The sequence below is a fragment of the Melospiza melodia genome, chromosome 4 (genome assembly GCF_035770615.1).
Source record: "Melospiza melodia melodia isolate bMelMel2 chromosome 4, bMelMel2.pri, whole genome shotgun sequence".
In the NCBI taxonomy this organism is placed as follows: domain Eukaryota; kingdom Metazoa; phylum Chordata; class Aves; order Passeriformes; family Passerellidae; genus Melospiza; species Melospiza melodia.
In genome coordinates this window covers 77299272-77319053 of record NC_086197.1, presented here as the reverse complement: position 1 = coordinate 77319053, position 19782 = coordinate 77299272, and the positions used below count along the sequence as shown (strand labels likewise).

Genomic DNA, 19782 nt, shown 5'->3' with positions numbered 1-19782 from the left:
AAGATTTTCAGGAGTCTTTAATTTAATTTACTTTTAAAATTACAGGCTCTTTTATTTAACTTGTATGATGTTACCGAAATAAATTTTCTCCTGGAACCAGTGGTAAATAACTATACACATGATACAGTAAGGGTGATATCCAGATCCCTGAAAATAGTATTTTAAGCATGCTATCAATAATTTGAAGATTCAAATGGTTTCACAGTCACAGTTGTAATTTTGTGGTGAGATCTTTATAAGATGACTAGGGTGCCAGAGATTTAATCTGTTTCTGGAAATTCATATCCTCATGCTTGTTAAGCTGTTTTGCTTATTCTTGGGACCTGAGAAATTTACACAGCAGTTTAAGTAATCCAGAATCCCAGACTCAAAATCAATATGGTGGGGAAGGATGGAGTACACAAGGTCTGCTCTTAACAACTCCCACAGTGACCTCTAGAGTTCAAGGATAAAACATGAGTTGTTAAAATAAAGGCAATTATTTTCGAAGGCATAGTTTTCTGTGTTAGTTTATTCATGTAGTTTATTACTATTCCCCAGACAGTAGGTGGGAAGTAGATGGTTCATTGGGTTTTACTGCTGGCTGTCATGGGAATGTTCTGTCGAGGAATCAGTCCCAGTTTCCCTGCTTTGAACAAGGATACACAAAGCTGCTTTTACAGTAGTTGTGGGAGAACTGGTTATTTTTGTGAAGTATGCTGAAAATGGAAAATACCTTTCAAATAGTAAAATAATTTTCTATTCTTTCTCTTGGAATCATTTTTTCATACCATAATAAATATTATTTTCAGTCATTATTCTGTCCTTGTATACTCAGTGTATACTGGCATGCTTTAAAGATTCATAGCTGAGACTCTTCTTTCTTCTATTAATTTGTTTTTGTATGCATTTGACTTTCTATTAGGCTAGAAGAACCTTCCCTGTTCCCTATGAAACTTCTTCTTAATCCAAAAGCAAAATGATTTAGAAGAATTTGTTTCTGATGATGTTAATGCTTGAAGCTGAGTGCTGTTATTCTTACTTTTAGGCTGTTCATTGAATGTTATCTGAATACTTGAAGTTATATATTTTGGTGAAAAATGAATATTTCCTCTTTTTTGTTGTCTTTGTTTTTGCCTAAATTTGGTTCTGGATAACCACAATTAACATCACAGTTCAATGGTGCTTGAAAGAATCCAGAGAGTTGTCTAGATGAATGCACAAATTCATTGAAATTCAAAGGTTATGCTATTGTTTACTGTAAATATAATTTACAAATTTGGTAAGTTTCAAAGCAACTCCTCATTTATGCACTCTACTTGAGAGCAAAACATAGCAGCAGCTGGTAGTTATTTGCAAAGGACACTAATTTAAACAGTTTACTTTGGTTGCAGGCATTGAATCCTTAGGCTGAAAGCAGCACAGAACTTTCAGTAGTAGGAAACTGAACATGTGTTCTGTTGCTCTCTTAAGTGAGTTCCAAAAATGAATGGCATTTAGTACTTTCCTTTATCTACAGTATATATTGATGATCTTTAGTTTCTTTGAAGGTGCAGGAACATGAATAAACCCAAATATTGTAACTTATATGTTAGAAGGACTGGTACTCTGCCAGTCACCTGCGTGCTCACACTTGGAAGATATTTCATTACATCTGAAGTGCTGGGAAAAAATCTGATTTGTAACAATTACTAATGTTTTTAATTGTAATTCCTATCCTTGATACTTGTGTGTATAAAATGGAATCCTGAATAACTTGTCAGAGCTAAGGGATGGCTGATTACTTGCCATCCTAAGCTAGTTGTTGATTTGATTGCTGAGAGTAACTTTGATCTACAGTTGTGTTTTCTTCTAGTTTTGCTTATATTTGAACAATAAAATGTTCTTTTTGGAAGTACAAGATTGTCCATTAGGGTAAAATCTGTGTACTTGAAACACAAAATTAATTTCTAAGAATAAGCAATATGAATTTCTTTCCAGTTACAACCAACACATCAACTAAGCCTTTGACATGGCATAGATCCCAGTGATGGGATATAGTAATATTGTGTTAAAAGAAGAATCAGTTCCACATTAGACTGACTTTTTTCCCCCAGCAATAAATCTATGGCTGATTATGTTCATGATTGTTGTGTTTTAAGCTTTTCTATTTGGTTTGTGAGCTGAAAGCTCATTATGGTTGATCTGGTTTTGTCTGCTTCTGGGAACTTCTCTGTAAGTTACAGCACTGAGAAGATTAGAAAAATGGATTTTTATTATTGTTTTTCTTTAGTGTGGTATACTGGAAAAAATTCTACATATTTCATAGGGCTGGGAGCTATTACATGGAAATTGTAATTGCTTAAATTCAAGCAAAGGCATAAGAAAATGGTACAAAATGGAGTTGAGACTTACAAAATCTGCTGCTTTGTATTTGGAACAAGCAAAACATTTGGGTGTCAGAACAAAAAGAGTAATTTAGAGAAAAGAAAAAAGAACAGCAGAGCATACGTGTGCAGTTGCTGAAACTGCAGATTAGGTTATGATTTTCTTCTTCAGTAACACAACAGTTGTTTCCATGACCTGAGATATTTCCAAACGCAAAATAGAGGGGTGTTCTTTCATGTCTGTGAGCTAGGGGATAGACAGAGAGTAATATGATGGAGGAATAGGATGAGTAAAAGCTGTGCAGAATATAAATACATTAATTGAATAGACATGTTACCTCTATAGTGGAATAATACCAGGATAGAGTTGGCTTTATTGAAGGATAAATGAGAGCTTCTTCTGGAATTAGCTAGGATTTTTATATGAAAACTTAAATGCACTGATCTATATTGATTATTCTAACTGAAAACTTATGGGCTAGTCTATTTTGATTCTTCTGTGGCATTCATCACCATCGTGTCCAAGCCTGTACTTGGATAAATATATATGAGTTAAATAAGCCTACTAAAAACTCTGCATACTTGTACAGTAATCACTGTAATATAAAAATCATAGAAATTGAAAACTAAAATGGGAAATTGGGCTCAGGCTGCACTGCATGGCAATATTTAGCTCTGGCCTTGTATCATGAAAGATTGTAGAAAAAGAGTGTGTTAAAAAGATCACACAAATTCTTCTACTGAAGAAGAAGAAGATTTTCGGTATCCTGTTAATCATGGTTGTAAAGCCAGGTATAACCTCATCTTCAAATTAGACCAGTCTTAAAACAAAAGCTTTTGTCCTCAGTTTTATGTTTTATAAGACACAATAAAATTGGGCTTATTCATGTGTTGTGAAGTTTTTTGTTTTGAAAGTCTTTTTTATTTTCAAACCATATCTCCTGAATTCTAGTGTGGTACAATTGATTTATTTAAAGATGCATATTTTGATTGGCAGAGAAGTTGGTTGTTTCAATGGATTCTTGAACTATATATCATATAGTTACTAATTCCTGAACAAGATCAAATAGATAATTTCACACGAATGTAGCAGTCTTGGTAGGGTAGTTGCTTTGCATATAGGTTGTAATTCCCTCCTTCCTGTTCCCTCACGTCTTCTTGTAGAAGCACATCAGGGGCCATTCTGTTTCCTTTGCGGATGACTGCTAATGCCTTGTTTTTACAGCTATTTTTCCTATCATACTTCTGTGGGTAATTTTTAAGTACCTAGGTTTGCAAATATATTGTAACCTGGGGCTTTCTGAATTACTTGATGATTTTCTGCAGGCTATGTGATAAACAGTGTCTTCTAATGTGCAGGCAAGTGTAAGAAAAAACTAAACATTTTATACATAGAGAGCTATCTAAATAGCATCTCTGCTCCATATGTTGTAGTACCCATGAGGGGCTCATTATAATCCCTGGACCTTTTGTGCACCAAATACTTCAGTCCGGATAATGCTGTGCTCCATCTGCCTTAATCTCTGAGCTGCACAATGTGAAATTCTTAATGCTTTGACCTGCTATATGCTAGCATTTTTGATCTTGGATTTTTCTTGTCCGTGTTTCCATTTCAAACAAGTCTTCAAGGTTGTTGGTTTGAAGTTTGTCAGTTCTACTGAGTTATTCTGTGGGGTTTTTTCTTTCTCTAAACCAAGTGTAACGTAGAGGTGCTGAAAAGTATATGCATCTCTAAAGTATTTTATTGGTTTTTTTTGTATTTGGTTATGTTTCTTCTTTTTTTTTCCCTCACATCTTTTAAGTGTTGTGGTTTGTTGATCTTATTCAAGGTGTCAAATTGGTCAGAGATCCAAAAATATGTGGTAGGGAAATTATTTTTTTCAGAAAACAATACTTGGCTTAACTCACTGACATGCATTTAAACCTGTCATAGTAAATCTGACACTGCACCGTATTTCAGAATTTCACTCCAGAAATATGATGCTTTTAAAATCTACAGATGTTTTAGAAATCTCTAAGAGCAGAATCATATCTTCGATAATGATGACTATCTTATGTTTTCTTTATAAAAAAAAAACTCCAGCCAGAATTTTTTTCTTTTAAAGGTCGTTTTTGTGTCCAGCCTTTACTGCTCTAAATTCTCTCTTGTGACTGCAGTAAATGCTTATCATTACTTTTTCCCCTTCTTTTCTCCTACGACCATCAAAGTTTAAGAAAAAGTAACACTGAACATTTTAATCCAGCAGTATTTATCAGTTGAGGATTATCCATTCACATGTCCAGTTACTGGTAGAAGGTAATGCTGCAAATTGCCTTTCTGCTGCCTTTCCCCTGTGGCAGTGCAGGACAACTTGAAGCTCCTTGTATGGAAAGAGTGAGGGGAAACTTCCCATTTACTGGCAGTTGGATGATGAACTATTTTGTCAACAGTTGCATGGGAACTCTGCATGTGTATTATTTACTCATTTCTGCTTTTTAGAGGGGAAAGTTTATGAAGCAGACCTGGCAAAAATGTGGGCACTGTTAAGTCAGATACTGGCATGTAGTAATTTAGCTATGTATTGAAAATGTTTCGCTGTATGAAAGCACGTAAGGTTGTAGATGGATTGTTTTTAAATAGTTCTTCTCAAATTGTTTGGAATGTGTGTGCAAATGTTTGCAGTCTTTTGGGAAGAAAGGCTTCTGCTGAGCAGCTCAGTTTGTGTTATGGGGAAAAACTGTCCTTTGCTGTGGGAGGTGGGGAACCAGGAAAAGTTCAGAATGTAGCTCATCATTATAAATGAAGGACTCATCATTTTGGTGTAGAGGGAAGATGAAACCAATGATTTGATCTCTTACCAAGAGGAGAGGGGAGGAGAGGAAAAAAATTGGGACAAGTAGAGAAGTCCTTGAGCACATAAGTTGTTGGTTTTGGTGGCTTTGCAAATTGATTGCTTGTAGGGGTGCTTTTCCCCTCATGTTTTTTTATATTGTGCCATGTAATGCTACATGTGTTCAAACCCACAAAAGTAAGACTTTAATTCCCAGTGTTGTCCACAGCTGCTTAATACTGCTGGTGTTGCCTTGTCCAAGTGGTGTACTGAGAATGAAGCATTTTGTCTCAGCAGTTTCAACCTGACTGCTAGATTCTCTGTCACTATTAATTAGCTTGTAGTTCTAGGAAGCATATGGTGGGTCTCCTGTGGATTGTCTGGCCAATTACTTCTCTTCAGATTCTGGATTTTTCTGTAGATACTAGCATGGGGCTTCTGCAGGAAGTTTCTAACAATATCTGTCCATGGATTCAGTAGACAGGATGGGATGAATATTCATGTTTCATTATTAATGAAAAAGATGTTTGAGGAATTTTAAGAGAAGTTGTTTGATTTCTGAATGTTTAAAAACTATTCTTAAATCAGCCATATTGTGATACATGTGTCAGACAATGTTTTCCTGCTCAAGTTACTCTAGAGAACATGGAGAATATATTTGTGTAAGGTCTCAAAGTGGGGTTTTGTGGCTGGCATTGCAATTAGAGCAGAGGAGGTCTGAGATGCCAAACCTCATAGCAGAGCCTCCAGCCACAAAACTCAAGATGCAAAGTTCAAAGTAAATAGGTTGAGAGAAGAGTATTAAGGTGTAGGCAATAATGTAGTCAAAAGATTTTTTTGATACATTGATAATGTAGTAAAAATCTGATTTTTAGAGATTGTATTTAAAGTGGCATATTTTCCAAAGGTAAAGCTTTACTGATTGAGGCAATAGTCTCTTTTGGTGGATTGAGTCTAATAATCAGATTTTAAATGATAAGCTGAGAGTAAATCCTTATAGCTTTTGTCTTGAAATGTTTTGTTCTGTTTCACAACCTATTACAAATTACTTGTGTAAGTGGTTGATGTGAATTGAAAATGTTTTCATGAAATGTTCAGAAAGAAAATTACTGAATTATAAGCAGTGTGAAAATTTAAACTTGTGAGCAAGTTACAGATGATGAAATATTTCCACTTAAAAAAAATTAAAACCTTTTGAAGGTGAATGTCACAAGTAATAGTCTCAGAAGACAGATCTTATTGCAAAGCTGTTAATGTCTATAAAGAATTCTAGTGATGAATATGCAGATGGTTTATTTTGTAGAACTGAGTTTTCTAAGTCTTATGGTTGTTTGGAATTAAGAAGCTCTACCTGTGACAGAAATACTACCTTCAGTACTATTTCATCAGAGTGATATCAGTTTATATTCTGCATACAAATAGTTAATCACTTCCATGTTTCTGAAAATGCAACAAAGAAAAAGGGATTCTATTGTGAAATTTTAAGTACTTTGTACGGGGATTGAATGAAACTGTATATGTTTATACTTTTCATTACTTTAATTGAAAAATAACTGTATATTCTTGGATATAAACACAAGCAGCAGTTTAAAAGGGAGTTGCCAATAGGTGAAAGACAGCATTTCTCATACTCCAACTGCAGTTATGTAAATTAGGCTTGGGTCTATGCATCAGTACCGGGATATTCAGCTTGCTTTTCAGAGGTATGACTAATGCAAACAAACAGCAGGTGTTTCAGTACACTTTGTAGGTACTTTCCAAGCATGTTCAGGGCTAAATAAAAGAGTTGAGAGGTAGTATAATACATGGAGTTAGAGTGGAATCATCCCATGTGTCATTACGTAGCTGCCTAGTCTGCCAGCATGCTTTTAACCTTGTGATGGAGTGGTGAACAAGGAGTCATCATGTTATAGTGTGTCCCTATGATATGTGTGACAATTTGAATTGATTTTATGTTTGCAGTACCACCAGTGTGGAAATGATGCATCTGTGCATTTTCATTTGTGAAAATATTTAATAAAGAAAAGGTGATGTGTTGCAAATAGCTTTCCTTTGCTTAACACAACCACCTTTGGGGGTGAAAAATGAATAAATACCAGTGTGTGGAGAGAAAATTATTTGCAATGCTTCTTTCTTCCAAAATGCATTATTAAATTTTGTCTGCTTGCATCGTTTTGCTTCTTGCTTACCTGCCACCTTGAATAATTTTTATCAAGTACTTCTGCTGGCACAGGATCACCAGAAATGTTCAGATTAGCTAAAGAGTAAATGTGAAGTATCAAGCTCTGTTCTGTAGAATAGACATTTAAAATCTGATTAAGATTTCTGGTTTGTTGGTTTGGGGTTTTTTCCATTGTCATGTACACACTCTCTTTTTTTCACTCTTGAATATTGTGAACCTCTAACAGATAATAAATTTATTATTAATAATTCTGTGTTAAATTGCAACATGTTGATGTTACTTCAAATTTTTTCTATAACGACTTTTTTCTTTCTTTCATGTTTTTCAGACTATGGCACAGGCTCAGAGGTTGGGGAGGAGATACATTAAAGCCTTTTTTAAAGGTTTCTTTGTTGCCGTTCCTGTAACTGTGACTTTTCTGGATAGAGTTGCCTGTGTCGCAAGGGTGGAAGGAGCATCAATGCAGGTATTGCTGGAAATATCTTTTGTCTTTCAGGAGATTAAAAGGTTGCTCTCCACTTATAATAGCAAGGTGAAAAAAATATTTTTCTCAATTGTTATTAAATGATGTTCTGGTATGGAATAGTTTAATTTCTACTTTGTTAAATATTTTATGATGTGAAAAAAAAAAGATTTTGAGAACAAAACTTCCCAAAATTCTGTGTCAGTAAAAAGAAAATGTATGGAGAAATAGACATTTAGAAATATTTGGAGCAATATATTTTGTTGCTTGGGATTGAATTGATGACTCACAAAGAGGCTTTATTAATTTTTAGTAGCTACATTATAGTAACTGTGTGGTAAAACTGTTTCTTGCTGTACTTGTTGTTACTATTGAACACATGGTATGATTGCAGGGAAGAATACTGAAAGTGGCATGAACCTACTGTCATTGCTTATGTTTATCATGTAATAGGCATCAGTTCACTGTTTTTACTTTGGTTATATTGAATGCTTATACAGCATAAGCAAGTAAATATAATGTGTAACATTTAGATGATAAATACTCATGAATACTATTTTTTTCACCATTTATTTGATCTTGAAAAAGCTATATTTTAACGTAGATAGAAAATTTCCATGTTATTACTTTGCATTTTAAATCATATGCACTGCACTTTGGTATGCATCACCACTGATAACAATGATGTATTTTGTTCCAATGTTGCAACATTCCAATTAGCAGAGAGTAAGGATTTGATTTTTGGATGTCAAGCTCTCTTTTCTGATTGTCTTAATAAGCTTAGAACCTTGAAGAGAGATTTCACAGCAATCAAGACCAGCTGCTGGTGTTTGAATTATGCAGAATTTATGCATGGGCTAGAAAACTTAGGCTTGATCCTGCACTTGGCTGATTTATGTTTAATGTTCTAAAAAGTATGTGGAGGGGAGGAGGAAATGGCAAGGTGGCATTGTGTCTTTTGTGGCAGTCTGTAATCTGATGTTTAAACTCTGTCCAGAAACCTCAGCAGGCAGCTCTCACATCAAGAACAGGGATGGAAATAAAATTGTGTTACTCCAGTAATTCTACAATCCAAGGCCAAAAGCTAGGTGTAGCCTAAGTTATTATTGCCCTTTTCACAGATGTTTTTCTGAATATCATTGATGACAAGTGAAAGTGACAACAATCTGAGGGCTTGCAGTTGAAGAGCCAGATATTCACACTAAAAAGGAGAGGAAGGGAAAACTGTGAAAAAAATTATTCTGTTATCTTTTTGCTATCTTCAGGCAGGAGGACTTCAAATATATAGCACAGCATCTGGAGAAGTACAAAATTAGCCAGAAGAGTACAACTCCTCTGTTTTCCATCTTCCCATTTTCTCCTATGTTGCAGGTCTAGAGCCACATGGAATGTTTTAAGATGCAGATTCATGTTGGATTTCTTGTTTTGGCTTTCTGCCTTTGGTTGTTTCTGTTTTTTGGCTTTTTTTTTGGTAATAGTGGGTGGGTCCTGAGCATTTAAATGTTTAAATGTTTTTTTTAGCACACCACTTTGCCATTTATTGTTTCATCTTTTTCTGTCTCTGATGTAGTGTTCTGTTTGACATCCATTATTGTGCAATAGTTTTGCTTCAGTAGCTGGAAAGAAATTTCTTACATTTCCCTCTCCATAAGTCTGTTGTGCTTCTGGTTAGTACCTCAGTTTAATGTTTTCTTTGAAGTCAATCCCAAGTGTTTGAGAGTGCTCTGGTATTGTTTTGGAGTGTTGCTTTGCTACTCACTTGAAGAGCACATAGTTAGTTGACTGTGTTTATCCATGGAAGATTTGAAGAACACTACAGTCATTTGCTTAGATTTATTCAATCTGACAAAGGGAAAGAAATATATATTCACTGGATTATTAAAATTGAAGCTTTTCCCTTGCTGTATCTGTTAACTAAACATTCCCTCTGTTGACTGAAAAATGGATAGCTTGAAAGCTGACATTTATAATTTTACTGACACTTCAGTGTCTGTAAAAATCTCTGGTTGTATTCTGAAACAGAACTGAAATAGAGGTTTGTTTTAAACTTCTATGGATATGGCCATTTTTCAGATTGAAAAAAAAATCCTAGCTTTTTTTATAAGATACTAATTTCCTTGCCAAGATTTATTAGCCATCTAAGCAAGTCTGACAGGGACACAATTATAAGGAATGTATCTCTCTCTTTAATAGTAGCTTGAGGGAGCACTGGTCATGTTGCAATTCTGTCTGTTAACTGTGTTCTTTGGAGAGTGATCTATGTCAAACGTATCTTAAAGCCATAGGTATGAGGAAGACTGAGGTTCAGTTGGTTTGAAGTCAGATTGTATCCTTCAATCACATGCTTCCAGTGATACCTTATTGTCTCAATTTGATACCATGGTAAGATTCTAAAGAATCTGTTTGTAATAGACCTCTAAATTGTCTAGCTGCCTTTGTATACTCATAATTCTGGCTCCTGATGAGCTTGAAATTAAAAGTTTTGATAAGAAGAAAGAAATAAATTTCTATGTGTCATGCTTGCTCACCTGTTCTCTGCTGTGTGCTTTCTCTCCCCCTACACTTTCTCCTTTTGTTCTGGACCAGCCTTACTGCTGCTTCACAGTACTGATAATGGGAACACTTTTTGACACCCTGGCAAGCATATGAATAAAGCTTCTAATGAAAATTAAAATTTTCTGACCCAACCAATTAAGAAAGACTTCATGCATTCCATTGTCTCCAGCTGATTTTGTATTTTTCAGTGCTTTCAGCCACCTGTCATAATTTCACTTGTGCTGACTTCAGTGTATCTGTGTATTAACTCTAACCTATAGAGAATAAGTGTGAGCTATTACAGTTTATAATTTTAACAGTTTAATAGTTTCATTACCTTCTCTTTTATTTCCAAATTTACTGAGTTTTTTAATCATCACATGAGATAGTTTTGTTGCTTAGATTGATATGCTCATCTAGCATTCTATTAATAGTGTGTTTCTAGTGAGTTGCAATCTGTTTACAATATTAAATGTAAGTGAAAAAAATAATTGGTAGTAAGATTTCTTAATTGACTGTTGTGAATTTTTTTGTGTGACTTCTTGTAGTGTCTTTAAAATGTTTGTTGTCATATGGACAGCTTGATATTGATTTATGTTATTTTTTAATTGAGTTTCATTGCTTGTCCAGTATTACAGACTCTTCATACATAAAGATGTGGAAAAGGAACCCCTCATGGATATATAAATTTGTAAATTCACTAAATCAAATTGACTCTTATAAAGTGGGATAGAGCATGACAGCGTATGTGCAGCTTTACATGCAAGTTCTATTGCAAACAGTTCAACACCAAGGATTATAGGAAGTGGCCTGAGCAGTGATCTCTGATGAAGCACTCATGTTTCTGCAGCAAACATTATTGAATGTTCTATTCCATTATGCATAATAGCAGTTGTAATTATTCTGTGGCAGTTTCTCCTAACTTTATTATTAGGATTACTGTACCTAAGCTGTAAGCTCATGTGAATATTCTTTGTGTTCCCCAAGCTTCAAGCAAATAAGTTGTGACCTTCACTAGCAGCATAACAACTATCAAATTAATCATTATTTATAGCAAAAGGGCATGTTTTTACCCTCCTACTTATGGAACCTCATGTCCTATGAGGCTTCATCATATGGCTGGGGATCTCAATTTGCATGCTTTTAGCATTAGATTAGTTAGTAATTGGAAAGAGTGATGTTTTGTGGCTTCTGCACCACAGTTTAAATTAAGACCTGTGTGCCTTATTTGTAGCAGGCTTTTATGCCAAAAACTTGAGCAAAGAAGTTATAATACTTCAGACTAGAAGGAAGAAACCTCTGTGTCATTTTGTTTCTTATGAAAAGTCCTTGTGACCCTATTTGTTGACTCTTTTTGCAGAAGCTGTATTTTGATTTTCCTAGACCTGAAACCTTACTAGTAGTTAAAATATCATGAGGAATAAGTAGTATTGTTTCTATACTTGTTTGTTGTGGAATCTCAGTTAGTTACAACAGAAAATAATATACAATAGTTATTTACAATAGAGAGACTTGCTGAAGGATTTATCCTTTTATTTTTTTAATAGACAATAGTGATGATGTAAATGAATAGTTGTCCCCTTGTTTTCCTTCACTTTCTTTTAATAAAATAGTATTATTGTCTGCGCGTTTGTCAGGTGTTTTTTTTTGTGAGAGAGAAGAAAAAAGCCTATACTGTTGTATTTTTCTCAAACACCATTCTAATGTATGAGTTGAATATCTACTCTGTATGTCAAAATGAGGTCAGGTATTGTTAAAAATGCATTTAGAGTGCTTTAAGTTAAAAAAGCTTATGCAATATCCAAATGTATTTGAATTCTAAGGTATTGCCTTTGTTTAAATGCATAAAAAATAGGAGTCAACTGGGATAGTGCAACTAGAGCAATACTGTAACTACCTGGTATATTTCTCTGTAAGATGTAGTTGATACAAAAAGTGTGTAAGCACTTATTTAGATATATTCTAAATATCAGCTGTTAGATACATTATCTTTTGGAACAATGGTTTTAAGGTTTCTATTAAAGGTTTCATCCTCCTCTTTTAGCCTTTTAAGGTGGATACCTTTGAGTACTAAGGAGTTTACTTTGTGAGAATATGTCTTATGTATGACTCCTGCTTTGTAAGATTGGCCTCTGCCTTATACTAAGTAGTGTTGAAAGATTCTGGCCCCTATGTACCTGCATTTGGCAAAGTGAGTATGACTGAATTGTTTGTGAGTTTGTATGTAAGTCACTTGTATGTAAATATTTGATCCTTTGGTGGAAAATGCTGTAAAGGTGATAAATAATTCTGGAACTCTTGATTAAAAACTACTAATAAAATAACTGCTAATTAGCTCCTGTTTTTTATTTATCTGGTCCTTGCAGTGCATTGAGTCTAGTAAATAAAACAGCAATGAGTACTAATATATTTATAGCTTAGACTCAGACCATATCTCTATGGATATTAGAGTGATCTGCTTTGATCCCCTGATTTACCTTACTGGAAATTTGCCTGTACCCCAAAATGTAACTAGCCTTGTTTGCTCTTTAACTAAACATATGATGTTATATCCCTCCCCCTCTCTCTACCATGTTTATTCTTTTGATCTAGCTTATTGCATACTGTTCATGTGAATTACACCTGGGGGTCCTACTGAGGACCCTTCCTCTTTCACCTTGAAAAACTAATTTTTCACAAATCCCCTCGGAAGCATCTCTTTGTGAACCAATCATTCAACCAATAAGGAATGAAGAAACTGTAATAAAGAGAAATTGCTTTTGAAGTTAAAAATGAATACTAAATAACCATTTCATTTGAGAGCAGTTTTCTGAATAGTGACGGAATGAAATTTGACTCTGTGTAATTACTAGGGTTGAGAAGAGTTAATTTCAGTCCTCCTGTTGGTTTACTCATCAAAGGTACCATCAGTTTGGAGAGGGGAATATCAGCAGTGAAAGTCCAGTGGTTTATGCGGTGGTGCAAGTTATAGTTCAAGTGCCTTTTCTACAGCAACAGCAACAATAACCAAATTTTTAGCTAATATTGCAATTACCATACAAAGGAGGGGTAGCTTAGTTGCAACACTATGTGCTTTATTGCATATATCACCTAACTCTAATTAGTGATTATCTCTTGGCCAACTTGAGAGATACTGTAATTTTGTTTGAAGACCCTGAAAAAGCTTTCTGAGAAATAAATAGAAAACTTCAGTCTGGAATACTCTTAAATAATTTCTGTCTAGTAAAATGAGTCTCTGTTTTAAAGTAAACCTTGCAAAAATAAATGAAGACAGTATTGTGATGGGCTTCTTCCTCTGCCCTTTCCCAAGAGTTAACTCAGAGGCAGCATTGATCAGGTACACTTGTTTTGTATCATATCCCACAAAATAATTTTGGGGGATTTGATGTGCCTCCTAATTATGCATTAATTACTTGGCTATTTTGATTCATGCCCTTTTGTGTCCTGTTATGGAAGGCCCACATTTGTTGCCAGTGTCAGTGTGCTCTGTAGATATAGGGCTTGTTTTTCCCCTTTGCAAAGGATGCTGAGATTACTATTGCTACAAGTCCATTTTTCATTTTTAGTGCATTATGCTTTTATAAATAGTAACATACCTGCAAAAAGCTTGGGTGTTTTTTTTTTTTTTTTTTTTTTTTTTTTTTTTTCTTTTGTTTGGTTTTTTTTTTGTTTTTTTCCCCTGGGAATTAGTGTACTTGGTTCTCCTTTGATTTTAATCTTAAATGATAAGGAGCAACAGCAATCCCTTCTTTTCATCAGGTTTGCTGGAAGTATGTAGGGGGATAGAATATAAGAAAATAAAGGTAGTATAGAAAGTAATCTTACCCCTAAGGAGTTGCAGCTGGGCTAATTATTAAAGATTAGGAGCAGGCCTGACTTTAACAGGCCACAGCTGTCACCAATAAGAAGAAGAGTGTTATAAAAGAGTGGATTGGTTGGTTGAGGGGAGCTGGAGTCAGTTGGCTGCTGTAAGAAGAAGGAAGAGTCAGTGCTTAGAGGAGCTGTCTATGAGAAGCATCAAGGAGGTATGAAACTCTTGCAATAAGGAGAACAACAATATGGAACCTTTGCAATATAATGACGACATAAGTATGTATCCTATGTAATCTGTTTTGCATGCAGTAGTGCATTAAAAGATGTGAACTAGAGTTTGTCATAAATTAATTATCTTTAACGTGTCACTTAATAAAGAAGTGTATTTCAAATGTATTTCCTGTAATAGAACAGATTGTTGGCCTCTTATGGTGAGTATTGGTATGTTTTTTACCAATTTTAATGTGTTTCACCTGTTGAGGGAAAGGTAATTAGGGGGAAGATTGAAAAAGAAAATGTAGATCTAAATGTAGGTCTGTTTTTTTCCCCTTCTCTCAGCCTTCTTTGAATCCTGGGGGAAGACAAGCGTCTGATGTAGTACTCTTGAACCACTGGAGCATTAGAAATTATGATGTACAACGTGGGGACATTGTGTCACTGGTGTAAGTAATTTTGCATACATTTCAATATATGCTTATGTAGATGTTGAACTATCAGTGTTTTGTCTACAATAATGTAGGTATATACATGAGCAAGGAACCTAACATTTTAAATAATGCATTATTGTTACTTCTATTGCCTGTTTTCAAAACTCAGATGTTCAAAGAATGCATTACCAGGTTTTTACTTGAAAGGAATGCAATGCAAGGTATCATGTGATACAGCATGTACGTGTACCAAAACTGCCAAGACCAAAGAGTTGTGAGATGGAAAATAGATAAAACATTATGTGGCCTAAAGGAGTATAGTTTGAGTTGCTTGGCTATATACTTATGAGAAAAAAAATGCCTTATTGTCTAGTACTGCATGTTTTTTTTCCTGGTGAATATGTCTACTGAATAAAATTTTAGATAAGACCTCAAGGATTCACCCACCTCCATAAGGACAAATGGAGCAAAAGATGGAATTCTACATTTAAAATTGGGAGGTCTATGTATCAAGACAAAAGGTGGCAGTGTTTCGCTGTTCAAAATACTCAAGACTAACAGGACAGAAACTCCATTTCAGCCTTAATATAATATAGAAATAGAATGTCAAAGTGCTCATAACTGGTGCAGGGATATAATACATACTCATATTATATGCTTGGAGAGTTTAAGCTTAAGGTTTTAGTTTTGTAAGTGAAATGCACAATATGTAAATTGTAACAAAAATGTCTTTGGAAGCCATATTATCTAACTGCCTTTTTGTCATATATCTTTTCTAATTGTCCCATTTTTTTGCTTTCCTCTTCGCTGTAGTGGTAATTTGTAAGACAATTTTCTTCTTTTGCTAGATATTTAAAATTTGCACTGTGATCTGTCTCATTTTCTGTCATGTAAAATTTTCTGTAAATAGTCTAGCTGCAAATATGAATTTATTCATATTTGCTAGAGGTAATATTGCAAAAGGGCTTCAAGTGCATCCCTCTGCCTAAGTCATGCTCTGGTGATTGTTTAAAAGAATCAGAATAACTGATTAGTAATTTATAGACTGAACAGAAAATGAGCACATTGTCTGATCAGAAAACAAAATTAATAGTTTCATCCTTATTATACTCCTTGAATGTTTGTAATTTAGTCTGAGCCATCTGCATTGGTTATTTTCACTTTGCTGTATGTTTGAGCAGGATAACTATTATTTTAGATGCAGTGGAGATTTTTGTATGTTTGGAAGATTTTCCCTTATCTTGGTAGAGTTTATGTAGACCCACATAGAAGAAATTGTATTTATGTACTTTATGGTAGCTTTTCTTAGTCTTTGGGAAGTCCTGTGGATAATCAGATCAGAGTATTCCCAAAGCATTTTAAGATCAATACAAAGGAAGTTAAACAATGTAAAAATAATTTATTGGATAGTTTTAGTATAAAATATCATTAAATGTTTACATTTTCAATAGCAACTTTTAAGTACTTCATGATACGGGTTTGATAGAAGAAGTTTTGGCCTGCTTCCTTATTGTATTGTTAAGTTTTTAATTGTGTGGTAAAGTCTTGCAGGATATAGTATCTGGATGTGATTTTGTACCTGTCAGTTTTAGAGAATTTTGCTGTACAATGCTTCTGTTGTGTAAATGAGTTAATACTTTTAATCTTTTTCATTTTGGTTTTTTACTTATTATTTCTATAACTCACATATATGCATGGATTTTACTTGCTGGTCCTCAGATCCTGATTTAGGTAAGGCATGAACAAGGAAGGCAGATGTCCTATCAGGTTCTCCTTTACTGATCCTCTCAGAAATTCAGTTGAGAAAATATTGTTTTGACTGAGATAGGCAAATGAATATGTAAGCCTTTGTTTTGTATCTTTGTTGGCTGCTTGACATTTGTCCACTGTCTCCTCTTTGCCCAAATTGTAGTAGAAGATATTTTAGAGGTTCTGGAAGGGTGGTCATTTGTAGAACAGGAGCTGAGGTAAAATTGTATTTCATGGCAGCATGACCAGGGCCATTCAAACTCCTCTCTTTGCTCCAAGTTTTGCCTGTTGACCTTCTACTTACAGTGGACTTTTGCTAGCTGGGATCTCAACAATCTCTTTAGGAATTGTGGTAGAAACAGCCGCCATCCAGAATGACATGGTATCTCTGATGATATGAAGAGAGCAAAGAGGTGAGTCAGTCTTGGTGGTCCTGGATGCCCCAGAAGAGAATCAGTGAGCCTGTGGTCATGATTCTGATACTGCTTGCAGATCTGAAAGCTTTTCCTCTATAGTCCAATCTAGTTCTTGATAAACACACGCACATATATATATATATACACATTTATTTTATGACTTTGCTTACAAATGAGCACCCAAGTATTCAAGTATGTGGTGATGTTTATACCTAGTAAAGGTACTGAATGAAGACTGCATGTCTCTCTGTCATCTTGGTCTCTTTATCTGATGTAGGTGAACCACTCATCTCAATCATAGCTGTCATAGCACATGTTTTAGACAAAATATTTGCATTTACCTTGTTTTAGACAAAATATTTACAACAACATTAGTCTTTAGAAATATTAGAGTCGGGTAAAACCAATGGAGATAATAAGTTGGTAGCAAAAAATTATTTCTTTAATTGCAGTATAGTATTTTACAGATAGTTATATCTTACTTCAGCCTTTAGAATATTTTTTCCCTTTAGTTTGAACTCATTTTTATTGATACCAGAATTAGGAGAGCTCAATGTAACATGCTGTAACTTTTGAACTCACAATTTTAAGTTCATTCAGAACTGAGCAAAATGTTATTGTCCTTAACTTGATCACTTGCTACATGCCTAATTTAGGTAGTGCTGTATTACTGGGACTTAATACATTGACAATCAAAACAGGAATAATTTTTAAATAAATGAAGTAATTTCTGGTATTCTGTGTTTCAGATTACTGCCTTTCCATCTCTTAAATGGATTTAAAAAAATTAAAAAATGTGTTATATTTTTAGTTTGGAAAATGCATTTATTTGTCTTTGAAGAGGAAAAATAGTCATGTAGCACATGACGTCGTCTTTCAAAGACAAATGCTTGTTTTTGCCAGGCAGACCTTGATTTTTCAGTAAGTTTTGTGTTGAAACAAGCATCTACTTTGTAAGAGCTCAGTTGAGGTAGATCTCAACGTTTGTGTAGAACTTTATTAGCTATTGCAGAATGAGTTATAAGACACGTAGTGTTCTCTCAGCTGGTCTCACTCTGTAACGTTTGAGTGCCAGCAGCATTGTAGCTGGAGCTGTGTGTGTCACGGTGCGGGGTGTACAGCTCATGCATTTCCCTGGGAATACATGCTGCAGCTGCACTTCCCAGCACTTAGAGATACTGCTCTTCTACTGCAGATTAAGGGATATTTTTGCCAATGTTACCTGTATGTAATTTGTTTTTTACTGTGTGCAAATGCAGGCATTGCTATAAAAAGGTGTTCCCAAAGAGTGATTTTTAGGTCTAGAATTCATTTTGGTTGCCTATATGGAAAACCTCCCGTCCTGATTGTACAATCATACCATCTTTTTATTCCAAAATTCCTGTCTTAATGTAGGAAACGTTCATGCTTAAATTTTCAAATGATGAAATGTTAAAGTTATAAATATTCACAGACATTAAAATTAACCTTGAGGTCAAAAGTTAGAGGTTAATTTGAAGGTTGTGCTATGTCTGTAATAGAGAGAACACCTTCTGCAATGTTTGACTGAGAGCAGGAGCTTACTTGCTGAATAGGTTGCCAGGTGTCCCTCCATTGCTAATTTAGAATGTGTTCTTATGTGTCAAATAAAAATAGCTATGCTAAATTAATCTGAGGGAGAAGAAAAGGGACCCATGCTGTTTGTTCTGTACATCCTGAATGGTAACATGCTTTTAAAATTATGAACTATAATAACTAAATGGGCAGTATGTTTAAAAACATGTTTTTAAAGGTCAGCTATAAAAATAAGGAAATAAGTGTTGTATATTTTGTCAGCTCCTTTTGAGTTCTCATACAGGAGCATAACTTAAATACAAACCCAACTTTCTACATAGAAAATTCCTTGACATAAAAAAAAAAAGCCAAATCATGCTTTTTGTCTTCTATCCTTCGTATCCTTGTGAGGGATATTAAGTGGCTTCCGTCACTTCTTCATCTGAGCCTAAGATTACTTGGACCTTTCCATAAACTCCTTTATTTTGGGCAAACTGCTAAGCATTTATGTGAGCTTGATCTTTGAAAAATCCAGTGCAGATAACCATTCTGGAGGAAGAATCAAAGTACTGCACTTAAGGTTGTTTCTGCTGCTGTGTCCTTCACTGGCGTCTGTTCAGAAATGAGAACTGGAAAAGATAATTGCAGTGATGATTTTATGTGATGGTTCAACAAGTTTCAGCCTACACATGCAAATCTGAATAATGCAATTTTTGAAGGAATATAATCTTGTTTAGTTGATGAAAACAAGAGAGTTCTCAAATTGTGCAAACTGAATATATGCTATTCATGAAGATCACTAATTGGAATTTCATTATTGAGACTAGCTTAGTAAAATAAATATCAGTAAGAAGGTACTTACTGAAGGAACTCCCTTGAATTTGAATTAGTTGTAATTATGAAAAGATTTTCTACTAAATTCTGGTAGATATAATGTGAATGGATATCTAATAGTTCTTGCATTATGTTTAAAAAAGCTTCTTTCTGACTAAAATACTGGACAAACTTTTACAAATACCTCTGCTTGGCCTTCTTAAGTCTTCCAATTTCTGTTCTATTTTTGTTTGTACTTAGGTCTCTGTATCAAGTCATCTGTCTTCTGGCAGGTAGGACACTGCAAAAGAGGTTGTGCTGACACAGAAGCTAAATAATCACTTTAGTTTCTGTGCCTCAGTGACCTCAGAAAATCTTTTCCTATTCTGTTCTTTTAGCTGGGAAAAAACCAAACAAAACCTCTCATGTCTTTTCTTGATAAAAATCAAATATGTAGTTTTACTTTATTATCTGTG

General features: G+C 34.6%; 1 protein-coding gene across 4 annotated transcripts in view; it reads left to right on the top strand.

Moving 5' to 3' along the window:
• Positions 1–19782, top strand: part of IMMP2L (inner mitochondrial membrane peptidase subunit 2) — a 407189-nt gene that overhangs the window by 1488 nt on the left and 385919 nt on the right. For all 4 annotated transcript variants that reach the window (XR_010027616.1, XM_063155262.1, XM_063155261.1 and 1 more), the window contains exons 2-3: positions 7666–7803; positions 14707–14810. Coding sequence is in view for 3 of the 4 variants with exons in the window: in XM_063155262.1 (XP_063011332.1) it covers positions 7669–7803; positions 14707–14810 (239 nt within the window). In the remaining variant the exon portion in view is untranslated. The remainder of the gene's footprint in view (positions 1–7665; positions 7804–14706; positions 14811–19782) is intronic.